This window comes from Canis aureus, chromosome 16 (assembly GCF_053574225.1).
Source record: "Canis aureus isolate CA01 chromosome 16, VMU_Caureus_v.1.0, whole genome shotgun sequence".
NCBI lineage: Eukaryota > Metazoa > Chordata > Mammalia > Carnivora > Canidae > Canis > Canis aureus.
The window spans coordinates 57,456,613-57,481,356 of record NC_135626.1 but is presented as its reverse complement, the minus strand read 5'-3'; the positions used below and the strand labels follow the sequence as shown (position 1 = coordinate 57,481,356).

The following is a 24,744-nucleotide window of genomic DNA, read 5'->3' as shown; positions in this document are numbered from 1 at the left end:
ACTGTCCCAACAAAATAATCTCTAAAGAGCCCGGGTAAGTCATAGATTTAATAGGAAATGTATGGAGCAAACAGATGGGATGAGAGTCGGGGATGGTCCACCTGTCTGCAATCTTTAACATTCAGGCATTCTTTCTGCAGGAGGCACCGAATCAGCAGCAGGTGGAATGGGCAACCTCTGTACACCTGGCCCATAAGGGGTCTCTGGCCATTGGAACACTCGGGGGCTTTGGGATTTAATTCCAGTTTTATGGTTCCTGGTTGGTCTGGAATTGTAAAAGCCATCATTGGCCAGAGTCCTGAATGATGTAAGAGGCCGTTATCCTTGGCAGAGCCACTGCAGGGTCCCAAGGAAGAGTGGCACCAGGAGGATCCACGCCGGAGGATTCTGGGCTGCTACGGAAGAGACCAGGGTCCCCGACCTGTGCAGAGCAGAGAGGGACCCAGAGTTTATTCCTGGGGTCAGCACAAGAGAAGTCCCCACCTAACAGGGACCCTCATTTCTGCAACCACTGCCCGTTCCCTCCTCAGAAGTCAGAGGGTGTGGGAGTATCGTGAGTGGGAGCTGTGGTTCTCCTGCTCAGGCTGACTCTATTCTTCCCCTGGGTCCCCTGACGCCACATCACAGTACACAGCAGGAATCCAAGCAAAGACCCCTTCACAGAGGTCAAGAGCACAAAGCTGAGGTTGCAGAGCAGGACCCTGTGCAGGGAACACGGTGACAGGTGTGAGCTCCCTCTTCAGGGGCAGCCCAACCCCTTCCTCCCTGACCTGACTCCTGAGCCCAGAGCTGCAGGCAGGCAGCCTTGGTCCCTGCCAGGGAAGCCCCTCTGAGGGCACAGACGTGCTGCCCAAGGCTCAATCTATAGGGGCTTCCCTGAAGGCTTAGCCTGGGGTCCAGCACCCATGGCCCCTGATTTCATCCTGCTTTATGGCTGCTCCCCCACAATTCCCCTCCACCTCACCTGCAGGCCAGCCACGCCCAAGGCTTTTCTTGGTCTGTCTTTCTCATTCTACTTCTGTCCCACTTTGGGTCAGTTCTGCTCAACTTTGAAGCTCAAAACTAATATTCCCAATTTGAAGGGAAGAAATTTCCTGACCCTTGTTTATCTGGATATTTACCTTCTGGGTTCTCCTGGTAGGGGCCACTCTCAGCTCTGACCCCCATGTGGTAGCACATATGAGGTGTACTCTCTCTTACATCCTGTTTAGTGGACGTGGGATCTAGGAGGACAATGGCCCTTGCTTACATGAGTCCCCCTGGTGGTCCCTCTCAGTGTCCAAGAGTCTGACCCCCTCACCTCGGCCTCATCCCCTCCTCCCCCAGCAGGGTCAGGACCTGTGTAGGTCACCTTGCTCTGTCCTTCTACCTGCCTTGAGCGTGACGGGTCATGTGGATTTCACAGGTGGTGTTCTGGAGAGAGTGCATGCTGCTTTGCACTTCCTCAAAATATCCTTTAAGTCACTGTGCTCTTTTCACAAATTCCACTCCCTGTGGAGCTGCTGTCCCATCTCTCCACCCCACAGGCTTCTCCTATGTTCTTTGGTTTCCTAAAAGTTCTGCATCCTCCGCTCCCCACTCAACAGAACAACTGGTCTCCAAACATCACCAGTAGGACACAGTTGGTTTCATAGCATGAGCCAAGTGCCTCCCCTATTTAGAGGGATACTGAACACACTGCCTGAGGGGCCAGGCTCAAGGAATAGGGGACTCGAGACAGGAAGAAAGTAGGACTGGAACTGGATGGGAGCTGATGGAGGGAGATATGGATGGTGGGACCCAGGGAGGGGTGCACCTTCACCCAGTCTCTGATGGGGTGAAACTGGGGAAGTGTTTGCCCTTTGATGAATGAGTGAATTGATTGTTTATTGGGTGACTCTTGGTGGGGAGGGGTTCAGGTCGATGGCCCAGCCTCTTCCCATGTTGGGAATATGAGAAAGCAGGAATCCCAGCTTCCCACTCCTTCCCAGCATTTCCCTAGCACTTGGGGAGGGGAGGGCTGGAACCATAGAGCAGATACCCACCCTTGACTGTCTGTGAGTGGAGTAACACCCCCCTCAGAGATGTCCTAATCCCCAGAGCTGTGAATGTGGTAGGTTACATGGCAAGGGGGAGTGCATGATGAGATGCAGTTAAGATTCCCAACCAGCTGACCTAGAGATGGGGAGATTATCCTGGGCTATCCAGGTGGACCTTATGTCATCAGCTGTGTGTGTATAAGTGATAGAACAGGGGAGAGCCAGTGTCACAATAATGCTGCATGAGGAGGACTTGACCACCACTGCTGGCTGTGAGGACAGAAGGGACCCCGAGCCTGGTGGCCCAGGGGTCTCTAGAAGCTGGAAAAGACAAGGAAGTGCTTCTCCCTTAGAGCCTCCAGAAGAGCCAGCCCTGCCAGCACCTTCACTTTAGCCCAGGGAGCCTCATGTCAGACCTCTGCTCTCTAAAGCCTTACATCATCAAACTGGTTTGTCTTTTGCCACCAGGTAGGTGGTGATTTGTCTCAGCAGCCACAGGAAAGGAACACAGAGCAGTTCCCTTCTGGTGTAGTTGAGGCTGGAACCACCTACACCTTTTTGGGGTCCTTGTGAGTTGGGAGGCAGGTCAGAAGGAGACCAGAGCCTTCTCTCCTGCCGCCCAGCTGAAGAACTTTGTTAGGTTCTTCCTGGGGAGTGGGGAGCTCTTTAAGTACTCAGAGGCATAAATGAGGGGGCCCAGGGCAGACGATGCTGATTCTCCCCTGCCAGGAAACCTCAGAGTGTCCAAGGGGTCCCTGACAGAGTGCCCCGAGGGGAGTGGTCACAGGGCAACAGGGGGAAAGGTCTGCTGGGGTCCAGCTCTGCTCACCTGCTGCCAGGGTTGATCACGGGCTGACTGCTGGTGAGGCCCTGGGTAGACGGAAGCAAGGTATGACTTGCCATTGTGGGTCTTGGCACAGTTGTGGGAAAGTCTGTTGGATCTGGTGCTAAACGCACAGAGCAGAGCATGGTGTGAGAGTGATGCAGGTGGCTCCCCAGGGCCATCACCTCTCCCCACCCTCAGGGATAAAGCTTCTGCCTTAGCATCAGTGTTTACCCATGTTGGTCTGGTCTTGTGTCTTTTTGGTTTCTCATCCCAAACATTCTATTACTTCACTTGCAGAAAAACATCAGTTCACCACCATGGGAGGCATGGAGGGTGGGGAGCTCTGTGGCAATTGCACTCAGCTCAATCTCAGTGTCCTGTCTGGCACAGCTGAGCATGTCAGAACCATGTTCCCATGCCTGGAGTTTCCATCAGCCAGGCCAGCTCCTTTCTGAGTCTCAGCCTTACCTGAGGCAGGCTGTGTGCCACCTGCCCTGAAGTGATGTGACCCAGAGCGGCTGGCCCAGGGTTCCCCTGTTTCCTGCAGCCACCCAGTACCTGCAGCCCCTATGTCCCCTCGGGTCCTCCCTGCCTCCCCAGGGCCTGCTTCCTTATTTCAATAGGTCTGACAATAAAGTTTGTCCGGTTGGAGGGTCCAGGCTTAAATCTCTCGCACCAGGTCCTCCTGACTTTTTGCACGCATCCACCACCTTTGTTGTCTTTTTCAGTAAATCTCTGGAACATTCTACACCAGCGTATCTCTCCACTGCAGACATTTGCGCACCATATTTACATATACTAAGTTTGTAGAGACTTTTTTCTGCTTTATAAAGTAGATGTATTACCTACCTATTGTCTGCATGGCTGTGTGTCTGTATGTTGGAGAGAAGACTGAAGGGTCCAGAGGCAGAGCTGTGGGGTGTGAGCTACAGCATGACTCCCTTTCCAGGCCTGTCTCTGGGGGGCCCTTAGTGCCTCTGGGGCAGCTGGGGTGGAGTTCAACATACCCTCCAAGATTCAGAGGCAGCCGGAGAGGGGGTCCTCGCACCTGGTGGAGCCTGCCTTTCCTTCTCCCAGAAATGATATCAGAATCCCTCCCCTGCTGCTTTGCTTATGTGGCCAGAGGAGGGAGGGGAAGCAGGAGGGGACAGGGAGAAGGTCTTTTGTCCCATAGCTAAGACTGACAGGACCACAGCCTTCTAACACCCCACTCCTCACTGCTTGCCTCCACTCAGCTGGAGCTGCAAGGGGGTGGACAGACTGGGAGAAGAGAAGCTGCCTTCCCTGGACACGCCTGTCCTAGCTGAGTTTGTCCTTCACTACTGCTTCTGGGAGAGCAGATGGAGATGTGCAGATGTGGGAGTTCGCCCTTTCTTCCAGTCTTTCCCAGACTCATGGTGCCCCCTCATACACACTCGCACATGCACACACACACACACAGTTCAGGCAAGTTTAGAGACTCCTCTCCATCATCAGGGGAGAGAGAGGAACAGTCCTGGCTCCTCCGTGGGTGGGTACCAGGGCCCCAGAACACAGCAGGGAGTAGTGCCTACCTGGGTCGACAACCATGGAAAATTTGTACCCCAGGTCAGAGCCGGTTCTCTCAATCCCACACCAGTAGATGTCTGCATCACCATACCAGAGATTCTCCAAGGTCATGGTGATAGTGTGGCGACTGTGATTGTCCTGGATGGACGCACGGCCCTTCTTCACCAGTTGCTCTGACCCAGTGGTTTTAACAAGCATTCTGCAGGAATTCCAGTACTTTCCGCGGCACCACCACTTCTTGTAGGATTCCCATCCTGGACTATACTCACAGTATGCCGTCAGTGTGCCCCTCTCTGTGCCTCTAACCGTCGCCTCCTGGGAGATGGAGAAGTGGCCTAGAAAACAGAAACCCAGCATTCATCTCCTCCTCCCTTGAGCCCAGGGTTGGTCCCGGGCATGGCTAGGGTAACTGGCACCGCCCTGAAGACCAGCCAGGAGCCTCTGCCCTCTGTGTAATCACCACATCCCACCTGTCCCTTCATCCCCTACAGTATGTCTTTTGCTGTCCCCTCTTTCTGATGTCCCCTTGGGCCTCCTAACTGCCCAACGCAGGGTCCTGTGCTCACTCCCCATCCTACTTACTGACCACCCACCCCCTCCCTTGCCCTCTGCTGACACCTCTTCCCAGCAAGCCAGAGCCCATACTGCAGTCGTAGGTGTACTTTTGATTCCCAGAGCTGTCGAGACAGCGGGATCTGCTCCCCAACCACTCCGACACTCTACCCCCAACCACCTAAAATACCTCACCCTCTGAATCCACACATGGCTCAGAACTAAACACACACTCACACATACAACAAACATGCATACACACTCACACAGTGATTACATTTTTTTTTTTTTTTACTACACACCTTGCTCTTCTGTGTCTCCATATATTTGTACAAGCTGATGCCTCGGCCTGGAATGTTCTCTCCTCTGCTTGAAGAAACCAGGCCCTTATAGTCATGCACTCAAGGCTCAGATCAAACAATGTCTCTTCTACGGTGTCTCCGCTTCTGCAGCCAACTGGATCATCCCGGTGCCACCAAAGCACTTTGTCCCTGTCTCCGTTGCTGCACTTATGACACTGGATGAGGGTTTGGTCTTTGGCTCATCCAGAGCAGAGCTTCAGGCAGCCTGGTGCGTGGGGTTGAGCACCTCTCCAGAGAGCCTGTCACCCCAGGTTTTGCTGCCTGTCTTCCTCCCTGTAACCGAGCTCTTCAGCAGAGAGGATCTCGGCTCTAGCTACAAGTCAAGAGCAGTTGTGCAGGCCTTTAAATGATCCAGATGTCTGAACCTCATCTTAACTGAGTGGGTATCAGCTGGAGCTTGGGTTTCTGTGCTCCCTCAACATTTCTCAAGAATTCACACAGTTACATATGTGTGTATATATGTGCCCATGTATGCCTCTATCCACCATCTACCCATCCATCCACGCATCCATCCATGCATGCATGCATCCATCCATCATCTGTCTCTCCAAACATCTGCCAGGGTTGTCAAGCAGTGCCCTAGAAAACAGATACTGTTTGTGTTATTTATTTTTATTTTGTTTCCTCAATACCTAACTTAGTACCTGTCAAGTAACAAAACTTAAAAAAATTTCACAAATAAATGTCTGGATGTGTGAAAGGCCCTGCCATTTCCCCTGGGACAGACTCTGTCTGTGTCCCACCCCAGCCCTGCAGGTGCTCTGTCCTGAAGCCCCTGCCCTACTCACCTTGGATGACGAGAAGGAGCAGAATCCGGAGCAGCCTCATGTCCTGCCTGCCTGGGTTGTCTCCCTGGTGCTCAGCTAATGCCCCCTGCCCTCTGGGACTGGAACTGAGCTCAGAGGCAACCTACCTTGTACTTCTCTAAGTTAATCTTTTATAGTTTCTCTCATCTATGTTTTATTTTTTCTCTTCAGTTACTTCCTAATTTCATTAATTACGAGAAGAGGAGTGCCGTCTTTTGGGAGCGTATAGCTGATGTGATGAGGTGTCCCCTCTCTTTACTCTGGTTCTTCACCTCAGCATCTCCTGGAATCTGGCCCTGATGGCCTTCTCTCCGGGGAGGGCCCCTGCTCCCCTCTCTAGCACCACCTCCAGTCTCTGCACACCTACTTACTTCCTGCCACCTCCATCCCCCAACTCAGTTCTGGACCTCCACTGGCTACTGGAACCTTTGTAGAGCTGTCTACCCTGTGAGCTCAGATGTGCTCAAATGCAATTTCTGGTAATCTCCATTCCTCCAGTCAATCTGTCCCAACATCTGGTCCATGGGCCCAGGGCCACCCTCTCCACCAGCGCATACCAGACTAGCCTTCCTAAGATAAAGCCCATGGGGCCTTCTTCCTGCCACCTACCACTTCAGAAGGCCTTGTTGGGATAGTGGGGTAGGAGGTGGAGCGGCCAAGGGCTTTGCCAGCAGGAGGAGGAGAGGGTGCTTTGGGCCAGTCCCCAGAGTTCCTGTCCCCTTCAAGGTCCTTCTAGCTGCACCAAGAATCAAATTGACATGAGACAGATGAACAGGAGAAACTCAAAGTTAATAGCATACATGCAGGGAATCCACATAGACATGGCAGTCAGGCATAATAGGCTCTGAATGTCATCCTGAATTAAGAGAAGAGGGTGGGGAGTTCGAGACTTCAAAGGGAAGGAATACAATTTATCCCTGGTGGGATGCCTGGGTGGCTCAGCAGTTGAGTGTGTGCCTTCAGCTCAGGCGATTCCGGGTCTGAGGATCGAGTCCTGCATCTGGCTCTCTGTGAGGAGCCCGCTTCTCCCTCTGCCTGTGTCTCTGCCTCTATCTGTGTGTCTCTCATGAATAAATGATAAAAAAAATCTTTTTAAAAATTTATCCCTGGCAATGACTCTTATTCTGCAAAGACCCTGCAACTGAGAATCCTCTATGTAGTTAAGGGAGGGGCAAGGGTTTCTCTGGAGCTGGCGGTGTCTTTGAGGGCCTTCAACTCAGAGTAATCTTCATGCAAAAGTGGCCCATTAGGGGGCCGCCTGCCTTCAGCCCCTGGACCTGTTTGTGTTCACGTGTGAGGGCTGAGCCTTCTGCGATTGAGGGTCTTAGCGAACCCTAGGTTTCCCACCTGAGACAAAGAATTTATGAAAGAGGGTGGGCAGGACATCCACCTCCCTTCAAACTTTTCCCTCCCACCCTTTCTCAGGTTCTACTGCGGTGTAATTTGGTAAAATAAACCGCACCCACTTAAAGTGCACAGTTTGAAACGTTTATCTTCTTGTCTTTAGTACTTCTCAAATTTTACACACGGTACGATTTTGAGGTGGATTTCAGTTCTACGTGTTGAACACACACACCGCAAACATTGCAAAGCAATGCTATCCCCTCGCCAGAAGGGTCTGTAACTAGGACTTCCGTTTCTCTGATGGCAGGCAGTCCAGCTGCTGAGGTTGGGACTTCAGGTGCTGAGGTGGCTTCCTGGGCTGTGCTGCTACGTGCGCTGGCTCAGCTCTATGGAGCCCTGCAGGTGCTCCTCCCAAGTGCCCTGCGTGCGCCCTCCAGGGGTCGGCCTGTGACTGGCGGCGGTCTTCCTCCAAAGCTCTCTAAGTGGGTGCTCCCTCAGGGGCTCTGGTCAGGTGCACACAGCTGGGGTGCGAGTCTCGGTGGTCTAGGGTGCGTTTCTCCAGGGGCTTCCGCTTGTCCATCCCCCCAAACATCGCCTCCCAGCTTTCAGAGCCTCCACCCCCTCCCTTCCTGGTCCTTTGGCTGGGAAGCTTTGCAAGCTGAGGCTTTTCTCTCCCCAGTCTGCCATTTACTTCCTGTGGTTGGGTTTGTTTCCAGGGCCAAGCAGAGAGAGGACAAAGAGAGAGAGAAGATGCAGTGATAGTCATCCGTTCCCCCGCCCACCTAACTCCCGAGGTCTGGGAACCCTGGAGGTTCCCCCAGGTCTGGGACCAGCTCTGGGACCCTAGCTCTTTAGGGCAGCAAGGACTCTCCTGAGTTGCCTGGCGGCTGCAGGTAAAAATGCAACTTCTGTCCAGAGGCTTGTGGAGACCTGGTGGGAGGGAAAGAAAACACAACCAATAAAAGTCCTGGAATCGGACCTCCCTCTTCCCTGAGGTCATCTTTTCTCTGTGCATCCTGAGCTCTTAGGGTCCCTGCTGAGCATATACTTTCAGGATATGAGCTGCATGGTTCACGCTCAGGCAGGAGGATAAGAAAGGAAACATAAACAGAGAACTCACAGCGGCGTTGCTCCTATACTTGGTCTGGTTCCTTTCTCCAGTCTCCTGCTGAGGTTCATTTTGCCGACTGCTCAGATGGTTGCTCCATGTACCCTGTCTGGGTTCTTAGCTGTAGTCGGGGGAGAGGTCTGTGGTGTGTGACACTCATCTCACCCGAACTGGAAGCCTGCAGCACAGATTTGCAAGAGCAGATCTGGGAACTGGGACAATGGCCAACAATACAGAAATAGTTACTTATGCTACATTCACATAATGAAACACCAAGGCTGCTAGTTAAAGGATTAAGTGAGCACAGGTGTAATAGCTTGGAGAGAATTCACAGTAAAATTTAAATCCTTGGTATTGGAGTATAAAATACACACAGAAAGTGCACACATCAGAAGTGCACAGCTCAATACATTTGCATAAAGAAAACACACCTATGAACCAGCACCTAGATCAAGAAAGAAACATTCCCATCCTCAGGGAGATTCTCTAACTTCATAAAATATGTGGGGAATCCAAGGCAGCTAGAGAGGATGCTGGGGGCCACCTTCAGTCCTCTTCATTCTGGAACATAGAAGACCTTTCTTTCCTCTACCAAGAAGGCACAGGCTGTAGGCCTAGAAGGCATGGGAGGCTCAAAGAACTTGGCACACTGCGACACCCCTGTTTCACACTCTGCGTTGTCCCCACATACTCAGAGCCCCAGTCAGCTATGTTCTGGCTCATTCTCCATCACGTTCAGGCGACCAACAATGATCAGTCATTTGAGGCATGGGGGGAGGACCAGACCAGAGCAAACCAAACCAACACATGACCACAGAGTGAGGAGAGTTTCAAAAATTTCAGCAAGCAGAGAACAAAAAAAAAGGAGTTCTTGAGATGAAAATATAATTCCTAAATATTTCATGCAAATATTGGAAGAAAAGTAAAAACACAAAACCAAACCAAATCTTCTCAAGAGGTAGAACTAACCTCACACATGTAGATAACATAAAAGAAAAAAGGAGACAAAAAAAGGAGCTACTCAGGGGTGCTTGGGTGGCTCAGGTAATGATCCCGGGGTCCTGGGACAAACGCCTGCATTGGGCTCCCTGCTCGGCAGGGAGTCTACTTCTCCCTCTCCCTCTGCACCCCCCCTGCTTGTTTTCTCTCTTTCTCTGTCAAATAAATAAAATGTTTTTTAAAAAGAGAATTGAGGGATGTCTGGGTCATTCAGCAGTGAGCGTCTGCATTCGGCTCAGGGGGTAATCCCAGGGTCTTGGGATCGAGTCCTGCATTGGGCTCTCCACGGAAAGCCTGCTTCTCCCTCCACCTGTGTCTCTGCCTCTCTCTCTGTGTCTCTCATGAATAAATAAATAAAATCTTAAAAAGAGAGAGAGAGAGAGAATTGACTCAGGGAGGAGAGGGAAAGGGAACAGAGGACAGAGGAGGAGAGGACATGTGAAGGAAGAGGGGAGCCCTGTGGGAACGTCACTTACGAGGGCATTTGCATAAGTGGTTTAGGGCTGGGAAATGGGGCTTGTCCACAGCCAGGGGAAATACACCAACACATGGCAGAGGAAGCATGGAGGGCACAATGAAGCTGATGGGAAATGGTCGCTTTTCCTTCCTTAAAATCTCCCCAAGGTACCTCTGCCCCCAGAGGGACTCAGGACCTCAAGGAGAAGCCTGAGTGGGTCAGGCTCAGGGCTGGCCCAGGATCCAGGGCAGGAGGGGTGGTCTGGGGTGCACTGGGGTGAGCTGCCTGAAAAGAGGGTTAAGATGGGGCTGTTTGTCCAGCAAGGCTGGATGTGAACCCTGAGCACCGCATTCCTCCCCATGCGCAAACCCAATGTGTCTTCATTACTTCCTTGGACCAACACTCTGAGGGTCTAGTGTCTCTGCCTTGCAGCACTGTGTGCCTTGGTTTGCTGGCAGCAGGCTTCCCAGCTCCCCAGGCACACTGGCAAGTGGCACTCTGGCCAGTGTGACACTTTGCTTCCCCAAAGCATCAAAGACACATAATCACATCAGCCACAGGCTCCCAAGGATGGCACTGCCTTTCTCCTAATTGTTGAAATTAGGAACTAACTGAAGAAAAACTTAAGGGAAGTAGATGAGAGGAAGAAAAGACTAATTTAGAAAAACAGAATGCATTTTGCCTCTGAGCTCAGTTCCAGTCCCTGGAGAGCCGTGGGCATTAGCTGAGCACTGGGGACACAAGCTAGGCAAACAGGACATGTGGCTGTTCCCAGTTCTCTTACTTTTCCTTGTCCAAGGTGAGTTGGGCAGGGGCTTCAGGACAGAGCACCTTCAGGGCTGGGGTAAGACACAAACAGGGTCTGTCCCAGGGGAAATGGCAGACCTTTCACTCATCCAGACACTTCTATAAAAAAAAAATTTAATTATTGTTAACTGGCAGGTACTAAGTTAGGTGTTGAGGAAAGAAAATAAAAATGAATGACACAAACAGTGTCCAGTTTCTGGTGCTCTATTCATCAGCCCTGGCTGATTAATCACTAGACAGATGATGGATGGATGCAGGGATGGCTGGATGGCTGGATGGGTAGATGATAGGCAGGTGCATACAGGCACACATATATACACACATACACACATACACAAATGCATGAATTCCTAAGAAAATTTGAAGGAAACCAGAAGCTCAAGTTCCAGCTGATACCCACTCAGTTAAGATGAGGTTCAGACATCTGGATCATTTAAAAGCCTGCACAACTGCTCTTGACTTGTAGCTAGAGCCGAGATCCTCTCTGCTGAAGAGCTCGGTTACAGGGAGGAAGACAGGTAGCAAAACCTGGGGTGATAGGATCTCTGGAGAGGTGCTCAACCCCACACACCAGGCTGCCTGAAGCTCTGCTCTGGATGAGCCAAAGACCAAACCCTCATCCAGTGTCATAAGTGCAGCAACAGAGACAGGGACAAAGTGCTTTGATGGCACCGGGATGATCCAGTTGGCTGCAGAAGCGGAGACACCGTAGAAGAGACATTGTTTGATCTGAGCCTTGTGGGATGACTATAAGGGCCTGGTTTCTTCAAGCAGAGGAGAGAACATTCCAGGCGAGGCATCAGCTTGTGCAGAGGTATGGAGACAGAGAAGGGCAAAATGTGTAGGTAAAATAACAAGCAATCACCTGTGTGTATGTGCACATGTTTGTTGTGTGAATATGTATGTTTAGTTCTGTGCCGCACATGGATTCAGGGAGTGAGGTATTTTAGGTGAGTGGGGGTTAGTGTGTCGTGGATGAGTGGGGAGGGGACCCCATTGTCTCACCAGCTCTGGGATTCAGAAATACACCTGAGGCAGTGCCAGACATCCCAGCAGTGCTCAGGATAGCCCCGGGCTCAAGGGAGGAAATGAGTGTTGGGTTTCTGTTTTTTAGTCCAGTTCTCCATCAATGAGGAAAATTTAATGAGAGGCACAGAGGGGAAAGCACTGGTGGTGTACTGCAAGTACCCCTCAGGATTGGAATCCAATGAGAAGTTGTGGTGCCGCGGAAAGAACTGGGAATCATGCAGAACCCTTGTAAAAACCACTGGGTCAGAGCAACTGGTGAGGAAGGGTCGAATGTCCATCCAGGATGATCACAGCCAACGCACAATCACCATGACCATGGAGGAGCTGCAGAGGGATGACGCAGACACCTACTGGTGTGGGATTGAGAACACAGACAAAACAACAAGTTACCAATTAACTGTGATTGCCAAACCAGGTAGGTATTAATCCCCTCCTGTGCTCTGGGGCCCTGGTACCCAGTTGAGAAGGAGTCAGGAGTGTTCCTCTCTCTTCCCTGATGGATGGAGAGGAGTCTCTAAACTTGCCTGAGTTTGTGTGTGTCGTGTGTGTGTGTGTGTGTGCGCGCGCACTTGAGCGAGTGTGTATGAGGTGGCACTATGAGTCTAGGAAAGATGGATGAAAGAGCGAGCCCTCACATCTCTGCACATCTCCATCTGCTCTCCTAGAGGGAGCATTGAAGGACAGACTCGGCTAAGACAGGCTTGTCCAAGGAAGGCAGCTTCTCCTTTCCTGGTCACATCCAACCTCAGCCCAGCCCCAGGCTGAGCGGGGCCTTGTGAGGCAGACAGGGAGGAGTGGGGTACTAGAAAGCCATGATCCTCCATCTCTTAGATGCTCTTACGGCTGCTGTCCTGTCCTCCAGGACAACATCAAGCCTTTCTGGGCACGTGTTTCTCTGCACAGTGCAGTGCCTGAGTCTATTGCCCACAGAGATCAAGTGATGGTCCCAGTTTCAGCCCATGGACCAAAGAGACCTTCTATGGGACCCAGAGACCCCAATTCCTGCCAATGCCTTCCTGGACCTCTGATGCCCACGTGTCCCTGCTCTTTCTGTAGTTTGGGGCCAGGACTCATAGCAGCTCTTCCTACCCCCTGTTCCAAACCTAGTCTGAGAGGGAAGACGCCCAGCACAGTGGGGGAGCTGTGGCTGATTCCTGAAGAAGGCTTCTTCATCAAAGGGCTGTTTAAATCCATCCAATAATTTTGTCTGCGTCTATGAGATGATCATATGATTTTTCCCCTTAACTCTGTTAATGTAGAATATTATACTGATTTTCTCATGTTCAAACAATTTTGCATTCTTGGGATAAACCCAACTTGGTGATGATGTATTTTCTTGCCTTTATATCCTTGGATCCAGCTTGCTGATTTTTTGTAGCATACTTTGGCATTTATGTTCATGGATGATTTTTGCCTATAAAATTTCTTTTTTGCGCTGCCCCCCTGTCAGGTTTGGACATCAAGAGTATGCTAGTCTCATTAAATGGATTTGGGATTGCATCTCCTTTTCCTATGTCCTGGAATTTTTTGTGTAAGATAGACATTCTTTCTTTCTTAAATGTTCAGCAGGTATCTCTGTTAAAGTTCTATGGGTCTGGAGGTTTCTCTTGGAGAGGTTTTATTTTATTAATCAATTCATTCATTCATTTACCTTAAGTAAGCTCTACACTCAACGAGGGCTGGAACTCTTAATCCTAAGATCAAGAGTCTCGTGCTCTGCTGACTGAGCCAGCCAGGCACCCATTGGAGGGGTTTTTAATAATGGATTTGATTCTTATAAATATGTAAAGATGATTTTAAAATGTGAGATGATTCAAGTAGTCTATTTCTTTTTGTGCTAATTTTAGCACATTTATCATTTTTGCCAGAAATTTGTTTATTACATCTAAAGTTTCAAATTTATTGGCATAAACTTATTTAGCTATCCTTTTATTATTCTATCCTCTTCTTAGCTAACCTTCTTTTAATATGCTCCAGTATTGTGTGATTCCTGATATTGATTATTCAGATCACTCCTTTCAAATTATAAGTACTTTGCTAGGGCTTTGTTTTGTTTAAAAAACAATAGTACACTTTTTTGGTCTTCTCTATTTTATATTTCTTTTCTACTTCATTAATTTTTTTTCTTTTCTTTGTTCTTTCCTCTCTTCTACTTTCATCTGCAAGTGACTGTGCAGTGTCACTATGGTCCACAGTGGGAGACCTTCGTGAAGTCATGGTGTCAAGATGCTGGTTTGAATAGTTGCAACATCCTTGTTGAAACCACTAGACCACAGTTGAAGAACATTGTGTCATTCAACCAGGAAAAGCACAACTTCTCCATGACCATCTTGCGCGAGTATAAGAACTTATGAGAAAAATTAGCTGTTATTTTTCTGAAGTACTGCCCAGGTACTTCACAGTATGGCAGTCTTGCTCACGCTGCAAATCTGAAATGTTAGGTAAGGACCCAAGCTTAGAATTCCTTCATTATTTCCCGCTTTGCTCTTCCTGGGGCATGTTTCAAAATAACCACTTGAAGTTGAGCCCATGAAAAATTAGTGACGTCTGTTCCAACCATTCCAACCACCCTGTAAGTAACAAGTACTACCACCCTTCTCTTGGTCTCCTGTTTTCTCCTGGTCTGGGATGGAGCACTGCCCTTCCTCAGGCTTATTGGGTGCCTCTCCCCTAGATCTGTAAACAACAAACTTTGTGATTCTCTTTCCTTTGTGCGGGTGTATTGGAACTGTGCCTTCCATTAAAATGACCCTGGATGTTTAATGGTTCAGAGTGGGACCTTAGCTATTTAGGGAGCTACTTGCCTCCTCATTCAGCAGGCCGTGATGTGCATATTCTTAATTCAGCACACCAGCTCCAGCTTCTCAATACACAATGGAGGAACTCAGGCAAGTGAATGCAGACACATCCTTGTGTGGAATTAGGAGACCAGAGCTGGTCGTGGGTCCCAGTTAACCTGACCATTGACCCAGGGAAGCACTCTTCTCTTATGTACCATGTGGCATCTCCTCAGCAAGAGGGAGATAGTAAAAAACTGGGGAGATATACCAACTTTTATATTTATTTACAGATTTTTAGAAAGAGAAATTTTTAAAGTTTGCAAATTGTAGAGTAAAAAAATGTGTTCTGAATTCTACCCCAGGCCCCTACACAAAGGTAAGAACTGTAACCTCTGTGTGTGTGTGTGTGGGTGTGTGGGTGTGTCCTTTGGAGAAATTCTGTGTACCTGAAGTAGATATATGTGAATATATTTCCTTCCTCAATGAAAAATGTCACATATTGTTTTATAGCTTGCCTATTTTTACTGAATGTATTTTGAAAATCATTCATGTTAGTATCTATAGTATTTTGTTTTTAATGGTTTCACAACATATTGACATATCATGATTTGTTCAAATTTTTCACTCCTGATTGGTATGTCAGTTGTTTGGGTTTTTTTTGCAACTACATGCAGCTGTGTAACAAATCTGTTGTGTTTGTAGCTTGATACCCATTTATGGCTACACCTGTCTGGTACATCACTATAAAAAAATAGCTGTGTCACTGATCAGTGCATTGTTCCAGTTTTGATGGATAGTATCAAAGAGGTTGTAAACATTTCTACCCTTGTCTGAATGTGTTAATAAACAGTCAGCCCTCAAACCCAGCATTGGATGTTGTCAATTTTTTGTCTTTACACTCTGATTGGCACACTTGACATGTTGACTGCACATGGCCTGGGCCCCCAGGAAGAGAAGAATGCTGTAGGGGATGAGGGTGAAGGACAGTTGGCAGAAGGAGTAGTGATAGTCACCAAGCAAAAAGCCACCAGTTAGGTGATGCTGGGTGGGCTGAGAACCAACAGGACACCCGTCCTCGGGGTTGGGGGTGAGATTCCAGGCCTAAGCCTGCTCCAGCTTGCAGAGCCTCCTAGCTACCTCTCTCCCCACACTAGTCTTTGGCAAATACCAACTTTTATTCAAAAGGGGAGTAGCACCTTCAAAAGCTTGCAGGTAAAAAAAAAAAAAAAAAAAGAATACTAGCATAAAGCAAATAAAGAGCATACACCATGAGAGGAAATGTCTAAAGAACCATAGAAAAATCAGCTAATATGAATAGTTCTAGTCAATCTCAAGGAAATGATAGACAATGGGATGAATCTCTAGAAATGTAAAGACAGAGCAGTACAAAATAGAGAAATGAGAAGCAAGCAGGCTGACCTGAGAAAGACAAGGAGCAGAGGAGAAAGATACATCGTTGCCAGGAAGAAACAGTGAAGGGAATGAACCCAAAACCCAATGATAAATGTGCCTGCAAATGCACCTACATGGTTTCTTTTGGAAATTTCATGAAGAGACGTTTAAATAAACGGAATATACAAAGTGTGGAGAGGCAGATGTAGGTACAGGACACAAAGAGGTGATGGCACAAATGTTTGCTGGCTATTTCCTTAGAGGAGAAAAGAGAAGCCAAAAGTAAAACACAACTGAATTGGATTAGAAACTAGAGATAAGGAGATCTTTCAGGCTGAAATTGAGAGTTTACATAGTGAAAGGACTGTACAGATGATCCACACCCAGGATATTATGAAGTTACAGAACCTCTTGGATAAAGACAGAATCGAATGGCTGGTATCAGGAATAATGACCCAATCAGAAGATCATACCAGAAGGAGCATGTTGTGTGAGACAGAAGTAGGCTAGCCTCAGACGTGATAACCACACCCCATCCCAGAAGACGGTGAAGGAAAATCTACATGATCTACGGAATTGCTGAGCAATTCTCATCTAGGAGCAAATGAGAGAATACTCTGGGAATATTCTGACAACAAACAGTCTCAGGCATGCAAGGTCTTATGAAATACAGCACCCCATGAGCCTTTTAAAAATAGAAAATCCACATCATGATAAAATTTTGTCAACAGAGGGAAGTTAAATAGTGAAAAAAGAGAAGCTGTGGTCAGCAATTAATATATTTCAAATTAGAAAAACCCCTAAGGAAACACTGGGAGCCTTTCCCCTAAGATCAGGAACATGACAGGGATGTCCACTCTCACCATTGCTATTCAACATGGTACTAGAAGTCCTAGCCTCAGCAATCAGGCAACAAAAAGAAATAAAAGGCATTCAAATTGGCAAAGAAGTCAAACTCTTCCTCTTTGCAGATGACATGATACTATACATAGGAAACCTAAAAAACTCCACCCCAAGATTGCTAGAACTCATACAGCAATGCAGTGTGGCAGGATACAAAATCAATGCCCAGAAATCAGTGGCATTTCTATACACAAACAATGAGACTGAAGAAAGAGAAATTAAGGAGTTAATCCCATTTACAATTTCACCCAAAAGCATAAGATACCTAGGAATAAACCTAACCAAAGAGGTAAAGGATCTATACCCTAAAAACTACAGAACACTTCTGAAAGAAATTGAAGAAGACACAAGGAGATGGAAAAATATTCCATGCTCATGGATTGGAAGAATTAATATTGTGAAAATGTCAATGCTACCCAGGGCAATTTACACGTTTAATGCAATCCATATCAAAATACCATGGACTTTCTTCAAAGAGTTAGAACAAATAATCTTAAGATTTGTGTGGAATCAGAAAAGATGCTGCATAGCCAGGGAAATATTGAAAAAGAAAACCAGAGCCAGGGGCATCACAATGCCGATTTCAGGTTGTACTACAAAGCTGTGATCATCAAGACAGTGTGGTACTGGCACAACAGACACATAGATCAATGGAACAGAATAGGGAACCCAGAAATGGGCCCTCAACTCTATGGACAACTAATAGTTGACAAAGCAGGAAGGACTATCCACTGGAAAAAGGACAGTCTCTTCAATAAATGGTGCTGGGAAAATTGGACAGCCACGTGCAGGAGAATGAAACTAGACCACTCTCTTTCACCATACACAAAGATAAACTCAAAATGGATGAAAGATCTAAATGTGAGAGAAGAATCCATCAAAATCCTAGAGGAGAACACAGGCAACACCCTTTTTAAAAATTTATTTATTTATTTATTTATTTATTTATTTATTTATTTATTTTTGGCAACACCCTTTTCGAACTTGGCCACAGCAACTTCTTGCAAGATACATCCATGAAGGCAAGGGAAACAAAACCAAAAATGAATTGTTGGGACTTAATCAAGATAAAAAACTTCTGCATAGCAAAAGAAACAGTCAACAAAACTAAAAGACAACCTACAGAATGGGAGAGAAGATATGTGCAAATCACATGTCAGATAAAGGGCTAGTATCCAAGATCTATCAAGAACTTATTAAACTCAACAGCAAAGAAACAAACAATCCAATCACGAAATGGGCAAAAGACATGAACAGAAATCTCACATAGGAAGACATAGACATGGCCAACATGCATATGAGAAAATGCTCTGCATCACTTGCCATCAGGGAAATACAAATCAAAACCACAATGAGATACCACCTCACACCAGTGAGAATGGGGAAAATTAACAAGACAGGAAACAACACATGTTGGAGAGGATGTGGAGAAAGGGGAACCCTCTTACACTGTTGGTGGGAATGGGAACTGGTGCAGCCACTCTGGAAAACTGTGTGGAGGTCCCTAAAAGAGTTAGAAATAGACCTGCCCTAGGACCTAGCAATTGCACCGCTGGGGATTTACCTCAAAGATACAGATTCAGTGAAATGCTGGGATACCTGCACCCCGATGTTTCTAGCAGCAATGTCCACAATAGCCAAACTGTGGAAGGAGCCTCGATGTCCATCGAAAGACGAATGGATGAAGAAGCTGTTGTCTATGCATACAATGGAATATTCCTCAGCCATTAGAAACGACAAATACCCACCATTTGCTTCTACGTGGATGGAACTGGAGAGTATTATACTCAGTGAAATAAGTCAATCAGAGGACAAACTTATGGTCTCAGCTATTTGGGGAATATTAAAAATAGTGAAAGGGAATAAAGGAGAAAGGAGAGAAAAAGAGTGAGAAATATCAGTGAGGGAGACAGAACATGAGAGACTCTTAACTCTGAGAAATGAACAAGGGGTGGTGGAAAGGGAGGTGGGCCGGGGGATGGGGTGACTGGGTGACGGGCACTAAGGGGGGCACTTGACGGGATGAGCACTGGGTGTTATGCTATATGTTGGCAAATTGAACTCCAATAAAGAAATATACAAAAAAAAAGGAACAACCCCTAAGCAATGATGGGAAATATTACAGAAGAGAGTATAAATATCGCAGGTGCAAAGAACACTATGCTGACAAAATCAAGACTTGGAAGAGAAAGGAGGGCAAAAGGTGAGATGCAAAATCTTTATCTTTTAGGGCATCGAGTCAATGGATAATTTAAATGTGTTATGAAACATAAGATGATAATATAGGGGCTTGGTGTCCAGGCAAAGTGTGGAGGGAGTCTCAGTGAGGGATAACTGGGCGTGGGGGTCAGAGTCCAAGCAGGGTGAGAAAGCCCTCGCCTCCAAGGCTCAGTCCACGCTGGGGTGGCAGGACCCAAGAAGGTTTGGAAGGGAATCCACATGGGAGATGGCTCAGGCCCCCCTCAGAAGGGCTTGATTTAGTGCTCCTTTGTCAACATCTGGAAATCATTGGTAATTCTGGGACAAAGGCATTTTCATTTTGTACTGGACCCTGCAAATAGCTGGTCTTGTCCAGAGAAGGCTTTGTCATGCCTGTTCTGCCCAGGACCGTTCATGCCAGCCACGCCAGCCACAGGACATTTGCTATTCAGAGATGGGAGGCAGGGTGGAGGCTTGCTGGGAAAATCTAGCTGGAAGTCAGCTGTGACCACTCAGCTGCATGGCAGATGGGTGTGTCAGCTGCGGGTGAAGTTACAGTGAGGGCATCCTCTTCATAGGAAACAGAAAAAAGAACTGTGCATTGAGATGTGTTTCTGAGGATGAACTTTAGCAAATCCTCAGTGAACCACATGATGCCCTGAGCCCCTCACTTCCCCCATTTTCTGAGCAACTCTGAGAACAGAACCAAGAGGCTGAAGAAGGAAGCAGAGAAATGCCAAGAAAAGCAGAGGAGGGAGACAGGCTGAGCGGCCCCTGGGTGAGGAGTGTTCCAGCTGCAGCTGGAGAGACAGCAGAGGGACGGGACCATGTGGCTGCCATCAGCTCTGCTGCTCCTCTGCGTCCCAGGTGAGCGGGGCTGGGCAGGTCAGGGTGACAATGGTGTGGGGCAAGGCTGGTGATGGGAAGGGAAGAGATGAGGATACAAGCGAAGAGGGGAGGAGGTGAGCATGGAGAATCCTTGCCCAGACGAACAGGAGGAGGAGTTAATGGTAAGATGCTTCCCACAGGGGAGTGCGTTCTGAGCCCTACAGAACTCGACCACTTGGAATCATCATGGCCACCGTTTTTGAAACTCAGGAATACTGTCTTATGCACCAGCATAACCAGGGGGAGGGGGGCAGACAGCTGATCTTAATTGGGGTAACCACTGTACTACCTGGCTTTCCCTGTAATCTAATCCAATTCTTATCACAATCTTATGAAAACAAGAGACCAAGATGCAGAGAGATGCAAATTCTTTACCGTAGATCAGTTCATAAAAGGCAGCCAAGGTTCAAGGAGAAATATGTTTATTTCCAAGGTCATTGCTCTTCTTCTAATACTTCTTCCCAAGGTCATCACTTTTTATTATTATTTTTTTAATAATACAATGGTCACTTACTAGAGAAGCCTCCTTGTGAATAAACATTTATATGTCCCAGGGGCTGACAACCACCCTGCCTCCATGGGGGCCCTTTGCCTCTGACAGGTCTAGGATGGCCCCAGGGGCCCTGTACTCCAAGTCCTTGTACACAGTGACAGTGACACTGCTGGAGACTTGTGGTCAGTCCTAGTCTGAGAATTCCCCTAAACACGGCTTCTCTCTTTTTGGTTTTGGAACACTGGAGGGAAAATGATTTATTATAAAAGGGGGAAAAAAATCAAGACAACTCACCAATTTGCTCTGGTCCAATAAAAGCACAAATGTAGCGATTAGAATATAAAGTAAGCTGATGTCAGAGCCAACCTTCAGAGCCCAAGCAGGAAAAAATAATTTCCCTCACCCCCAGCTACATTAATCAAGGTGCACCAAAACCCTTAAAATATCACTTCCAAAGAAGGACACTAAAATTCAGAACATAAAGATACTCTGCATGATAAAGATGACTGAATAGACAAACACATTAGACCTTTAAAGGTTGAGCAACTTGAAAGAAGAGGCCAGGTGGGAACCCTGCCCTGAAGGTCCCCATACCCCCACTCAGGTGCCTCCACAGCCTGAGCCTGGGGCCGCAGCAATTGCCCAGGGAAGGTTCAGTGTTGTCACCCCCACTCATCCCAGCCCCCAGCCTGGGTCTGGAGGGCCTCACCCTGGGGCATTTTGCCTCCTTGAGTGTAGTTCCTCAACCTCCCAACTGTTGACATTGGGGCTGGATCATTCTGTGTCAAGGGGCTCCCTTGTGCCCTGTAGCATGTTTAGCATCAACACCCATTGGATGCCAGGAGCAACTCCCCACCTCAAGACAACCAAAAATGTCTTAAAACATTGCCAAATGTTTCCTGGTGGGCAACATCACCCCTGGTTGAGAGCCACTGCTTTGTATATTATTGGTGGGAGAGGTAGACATCCTTGTGATGGAGAATATCGATCAGTGGGCCACTTGAGCTTGCTTGCTGGGAAATGCATTGAGAAAATGCAAGGTATTTAAAATGAAGAAGCAAAAAAAAAAAAAAATACAGAGTTTCTTCTAGTTGTAGAACAAAAATAGCAAAAGCTTCAGTATCTATGGATGAAGATCCATATACTGCCTGGATAGGTGGATGGAAGGAGAGAGGAACGGATGGATGGGTGGACAGACAAATGGAGGATAGGTTGGTAGAGTCCATGCACAATTCTTTTTCAGAAGTTTGCTCTTTTGCTCAAATTGTTTCCGAGTATCCATTTGCCCTCGGGGTTACCATCCTTCCTTGTTAAGAGCAGGTCAGACAAGAGCATGTCTTGGAGTAATAAGGACCCCTCAGGTGTCAGACCAGCATGGCTCCCCAGGCCAGAGTTTAGGGGACTAGGTCCTGATTATTTAAAACTGGAGCTTCCAGGGTGACTGGAGGAGGGAGGACAATGCTAAAACTTTGGAGATGACAGGAGAACTAGAGATGAGGCCTAGGGCAAGCCATGGTCCCTAAAGATGTTAAGTGATGGCAAGTGTTGCCACAGGATTCCGTCTCGGGAGGGAAATCCAAGTGTGGATGCCCTTAATCAAACCACAACGAACCCCTTCCTGATGGTTTCTTTTGTACCTCCTGGCCGATACCCAGGAGGGTGACCCAGACCTCTGAGCAGGTGGTTCCACCTATACAAGTGGGGGTTTATAAGCTTGGGGGCTACAGATAATCATTTGCGGAGGGGATGTAGCCAGAAGCTGAAGCCTTCATCTAGATTTCAGCACTTCATTTAGACTTCCTTGGTTCCCATGCTTGTTTCCTGTTTCCTGTTCCAACTGTCCATCCATACCTCCATCCATCCATCCATCCATCCATCCATCCATCCATCCAGAGTATACTCAGTGGTGTTACTTAGTTCTTGATGATTGATGGGCACAGCTGTTTCCTCTCAGAACTGACACATCTTAAGACCCAGAACCTGTCTGAGGCCACCCAAAATCATCCTCTCCCCCCACATTCTGAGTTGGTTGAGCCCACATAGGCTGAGCATGACCTCTTGAGTCTCAGAATCCTATACCAGGCATCTCCTCAGGTCTTCCCCTTGTGTCTGCCAACACCCCATACATTCCTGGTTCCTGAATCCTCCATCCTTCAGCCTCAGGGTAACTTCTGGGTTCCCCTGGTTTCAGGACCAGGGGACCTGACTTCCCCAAGGTCCTTCCAGCTCATTCTCTTCAGGTGAAGAAAATATTGATGGTATCTTTCAGGCTGTTCATCTCTGAGTGGTCCCAGCACTGCGATGGGCACCATTGGGGGATCCCTGAGCGTGCAGTGTCGGTATGAGGAGAAATACAAGACATTTACTAAATACTGGTGCCGACAACCATGCTTGTTCCTTTGGAACCAGATTGTGGCCACCAGAGAGTCTGAGGAAGAAGTGAGGAGTGACCATGTGTCCATCGTGGACCATTCTGGGGACCTCACCTTCACTGTGACCTTGGAGAACCTCACTGCAGATGATGCAGGAAAATATAGGTGTGGGATTGCGACAATATTGCATGAAGAGGGACTCCTTGGCTTCCTGCCTGACCTCTTTTTCCAAGTTCAAGTGTTTGTTTCCCCCAGGTAAGATCCTCCCTTCTTTTCTTGGCTACCACTGAAAAAGGGATCTGAGCTAATCCCTCAGAGCATTTGGGGAAATCTCAACTCAGAAGAAAAGAACCAAGCCTAGGGTTTGGGCCTCAGAGACTCAGGACCAAGTGTGCTGTGTAGGTGTGACTGTGTGGGAAATGTGGGTGATGGGAGTGTGTGTGAGTATGAAAGAGCATGTGTGTGCATGCATGTGTGAGACAGTATGTGTGGGAGCCCAGGAGGGTAGAGGAGGGTGTGAGTATGACAAGTACTGGGGCCCAGGGGGTGAGATGATTGGCCATGAGCTGAGCTTGGGGACGTCTCTCCTGGGGGTCGATATTGTTGAGCAGCTTAAACAGAAGAGTTGCTCCCATGATCATATTGAAGGTGAGTCAAGACTAATTTGAGAGAGGAGTGCTTATAAGGGAGCATTTCATCCTCAAAGTTGGGGCCAGCAGGAGCTGAGTTCCCGTGAGTGTTGAGGGCTACAGATTCAGAAAGCTGTTTCTGGGAGCCAGAGTCTACTGGGTCCCCTCATCACTCTTCCTCTCCATTCCTTACCACCTCATCTTCATGAGTCTGCTGTGTCCTGACACTCAAGATTGAGTCTTGAGCTGAAGGACAGGAGTCTGTGGCCCTCAGTGCAGGGCTGTCAAGCTCTGATACCAACCAGCATTGAAGTTGATGTTGACTTGTGAGACCACAGGACCTGAGTACAATGGCTGGGGGAGAGGCAGACCCTGGGCCTTCCTGTCAAGGAGGAAACTCCTGTCAATCACCGTGTCCTTCCTACAGGTCCCTGCCTGGCAGTGTCCACTTCCTGCTCCTCATACTCGTGAAGGTGCCCCTGTTTCTGACTATGCTAAGTGCTGTCCTCTGGGTGAACAGGCCTCAGTGGGCAGTTTGTGGGAAACAGAGTCGACCTGATGAAGACAACAATATCTTGTCCTGAAGATACCGCCACTCAGACTAAAGAAGGAGGAACTTCTGGCCTCAAACCTTCTATTTCTTCTCACCTTATTGCCAAAAACTGGTATTAAAAAAAAAGTAATGAAATATATCACACACACAAGTGCAAATAATGTAGATGTGCATGGTTCTTGGCTGGGGTGAACAGGGGAAGCACTTCATAGGACTCCTTACTTGCTAGCAGAGACCACCAAGAACAGCCTGGTTGGCTAGAGGGGTGCAAGGTGAGGGACTGCTTTTCAGTGACCTTGCCCTCCTGAGAACCCGCAGTGCATCCTCTCAATTCAACATCCTGTCCTTTCTCCATCCATTCACCAAATATTCATGAAAAACCTATGGAGTGCCAGGCTTATTTCTAGGTGCTGGGGATAAAGCAGTCAACAAAACACAGCCTTTATATTCTAACGGGTGGTTTCAGGAAATAAAGAAACAAATATCAATTTATAAGGAGAATGATGAAGAAGAGTGGATGAAAGTCCATAAGATGGGGTGACAGAAGACAGGGATGGCCTGTTGGGTGAGAGTCTCAGACAGGGGAGGGAGGGAGCATGGAAGGTCTGAGCAAAGGCAAAGCTCAGGGCACTGGCGAATGCCCTGACCCAGACCAGTGGGGCAGGAATCTGGGGAGTCA

The 24,744-nt window shown here is 48.0% G+C and overlaps 2 protein-coding genes and 1 long non-coding RNA gene across 3 annotated transcripts; 2 read left to right on the top strand and 1 right to left on the bottom strand.

The window, feature by feature from the left end:
* Positions 1-29: 29 nt before the first annotated feature.
* Positions 30-8,743, bottom strand: LOC144286976 (CMRF35-like molecule 1). Its single transcript, XM_077854127.1, has 5 exons — positions 8,577-8,743; positions 6,095-8,386; positions 4,398-4,727; positions 2,848-2,965; positions 30-421 (listed from the first exon to the last, which is right to left on the bottom strand). Exons 2-5 carry the CDS (start codon positions 6,132-6,134, stop codon positions 319-321), a joined length of 591 nt encoding a protein of 196 aa, XP_077710253.1. The 5' UTR covers positions 6,135-8,386; positions 8,577-8,743; the 3' UTR covers positions 30-318.
* A 1,914-nt stretch (positions 8,744-10,657) lies between these two features.
* On the top strand, positions 10,658-15,502 carry LOC144286975 (uncharacterized). Its single transcript, XR_013354921.1, has 3 exons — positions 10,658-10,819; positions 11,942-12,271; positions 14,023-15,502. It is a non-coding gene; the product is annotated as an uncharacterized LOC144286975 (long non-coding RNA).
* A 4,166-nt stretch (positions 15,503-19,668) lies between these two features.
* Positions 19,669-24,226, top strand: LOC144286974 (protein CD300H-like). The gene is made up of 3 exons (XM_077854126.1): positions 19,669-19,997; positions 22,781-23,138; positions 23,940-24,226. Exons 1-3 carry the CDS (start codon positions 19,958-19,960, stop codon positions 24,094-24,096), a joined length of 555 nt encoding a protein of 184 aa, XP_077710252.1. The 5' UTR covers positions 19,669-19,957; the 3' UTR covers positions 24,097-24,226.
* Positions 24,227-24,744: the final 518 nt, after the last annotated feature.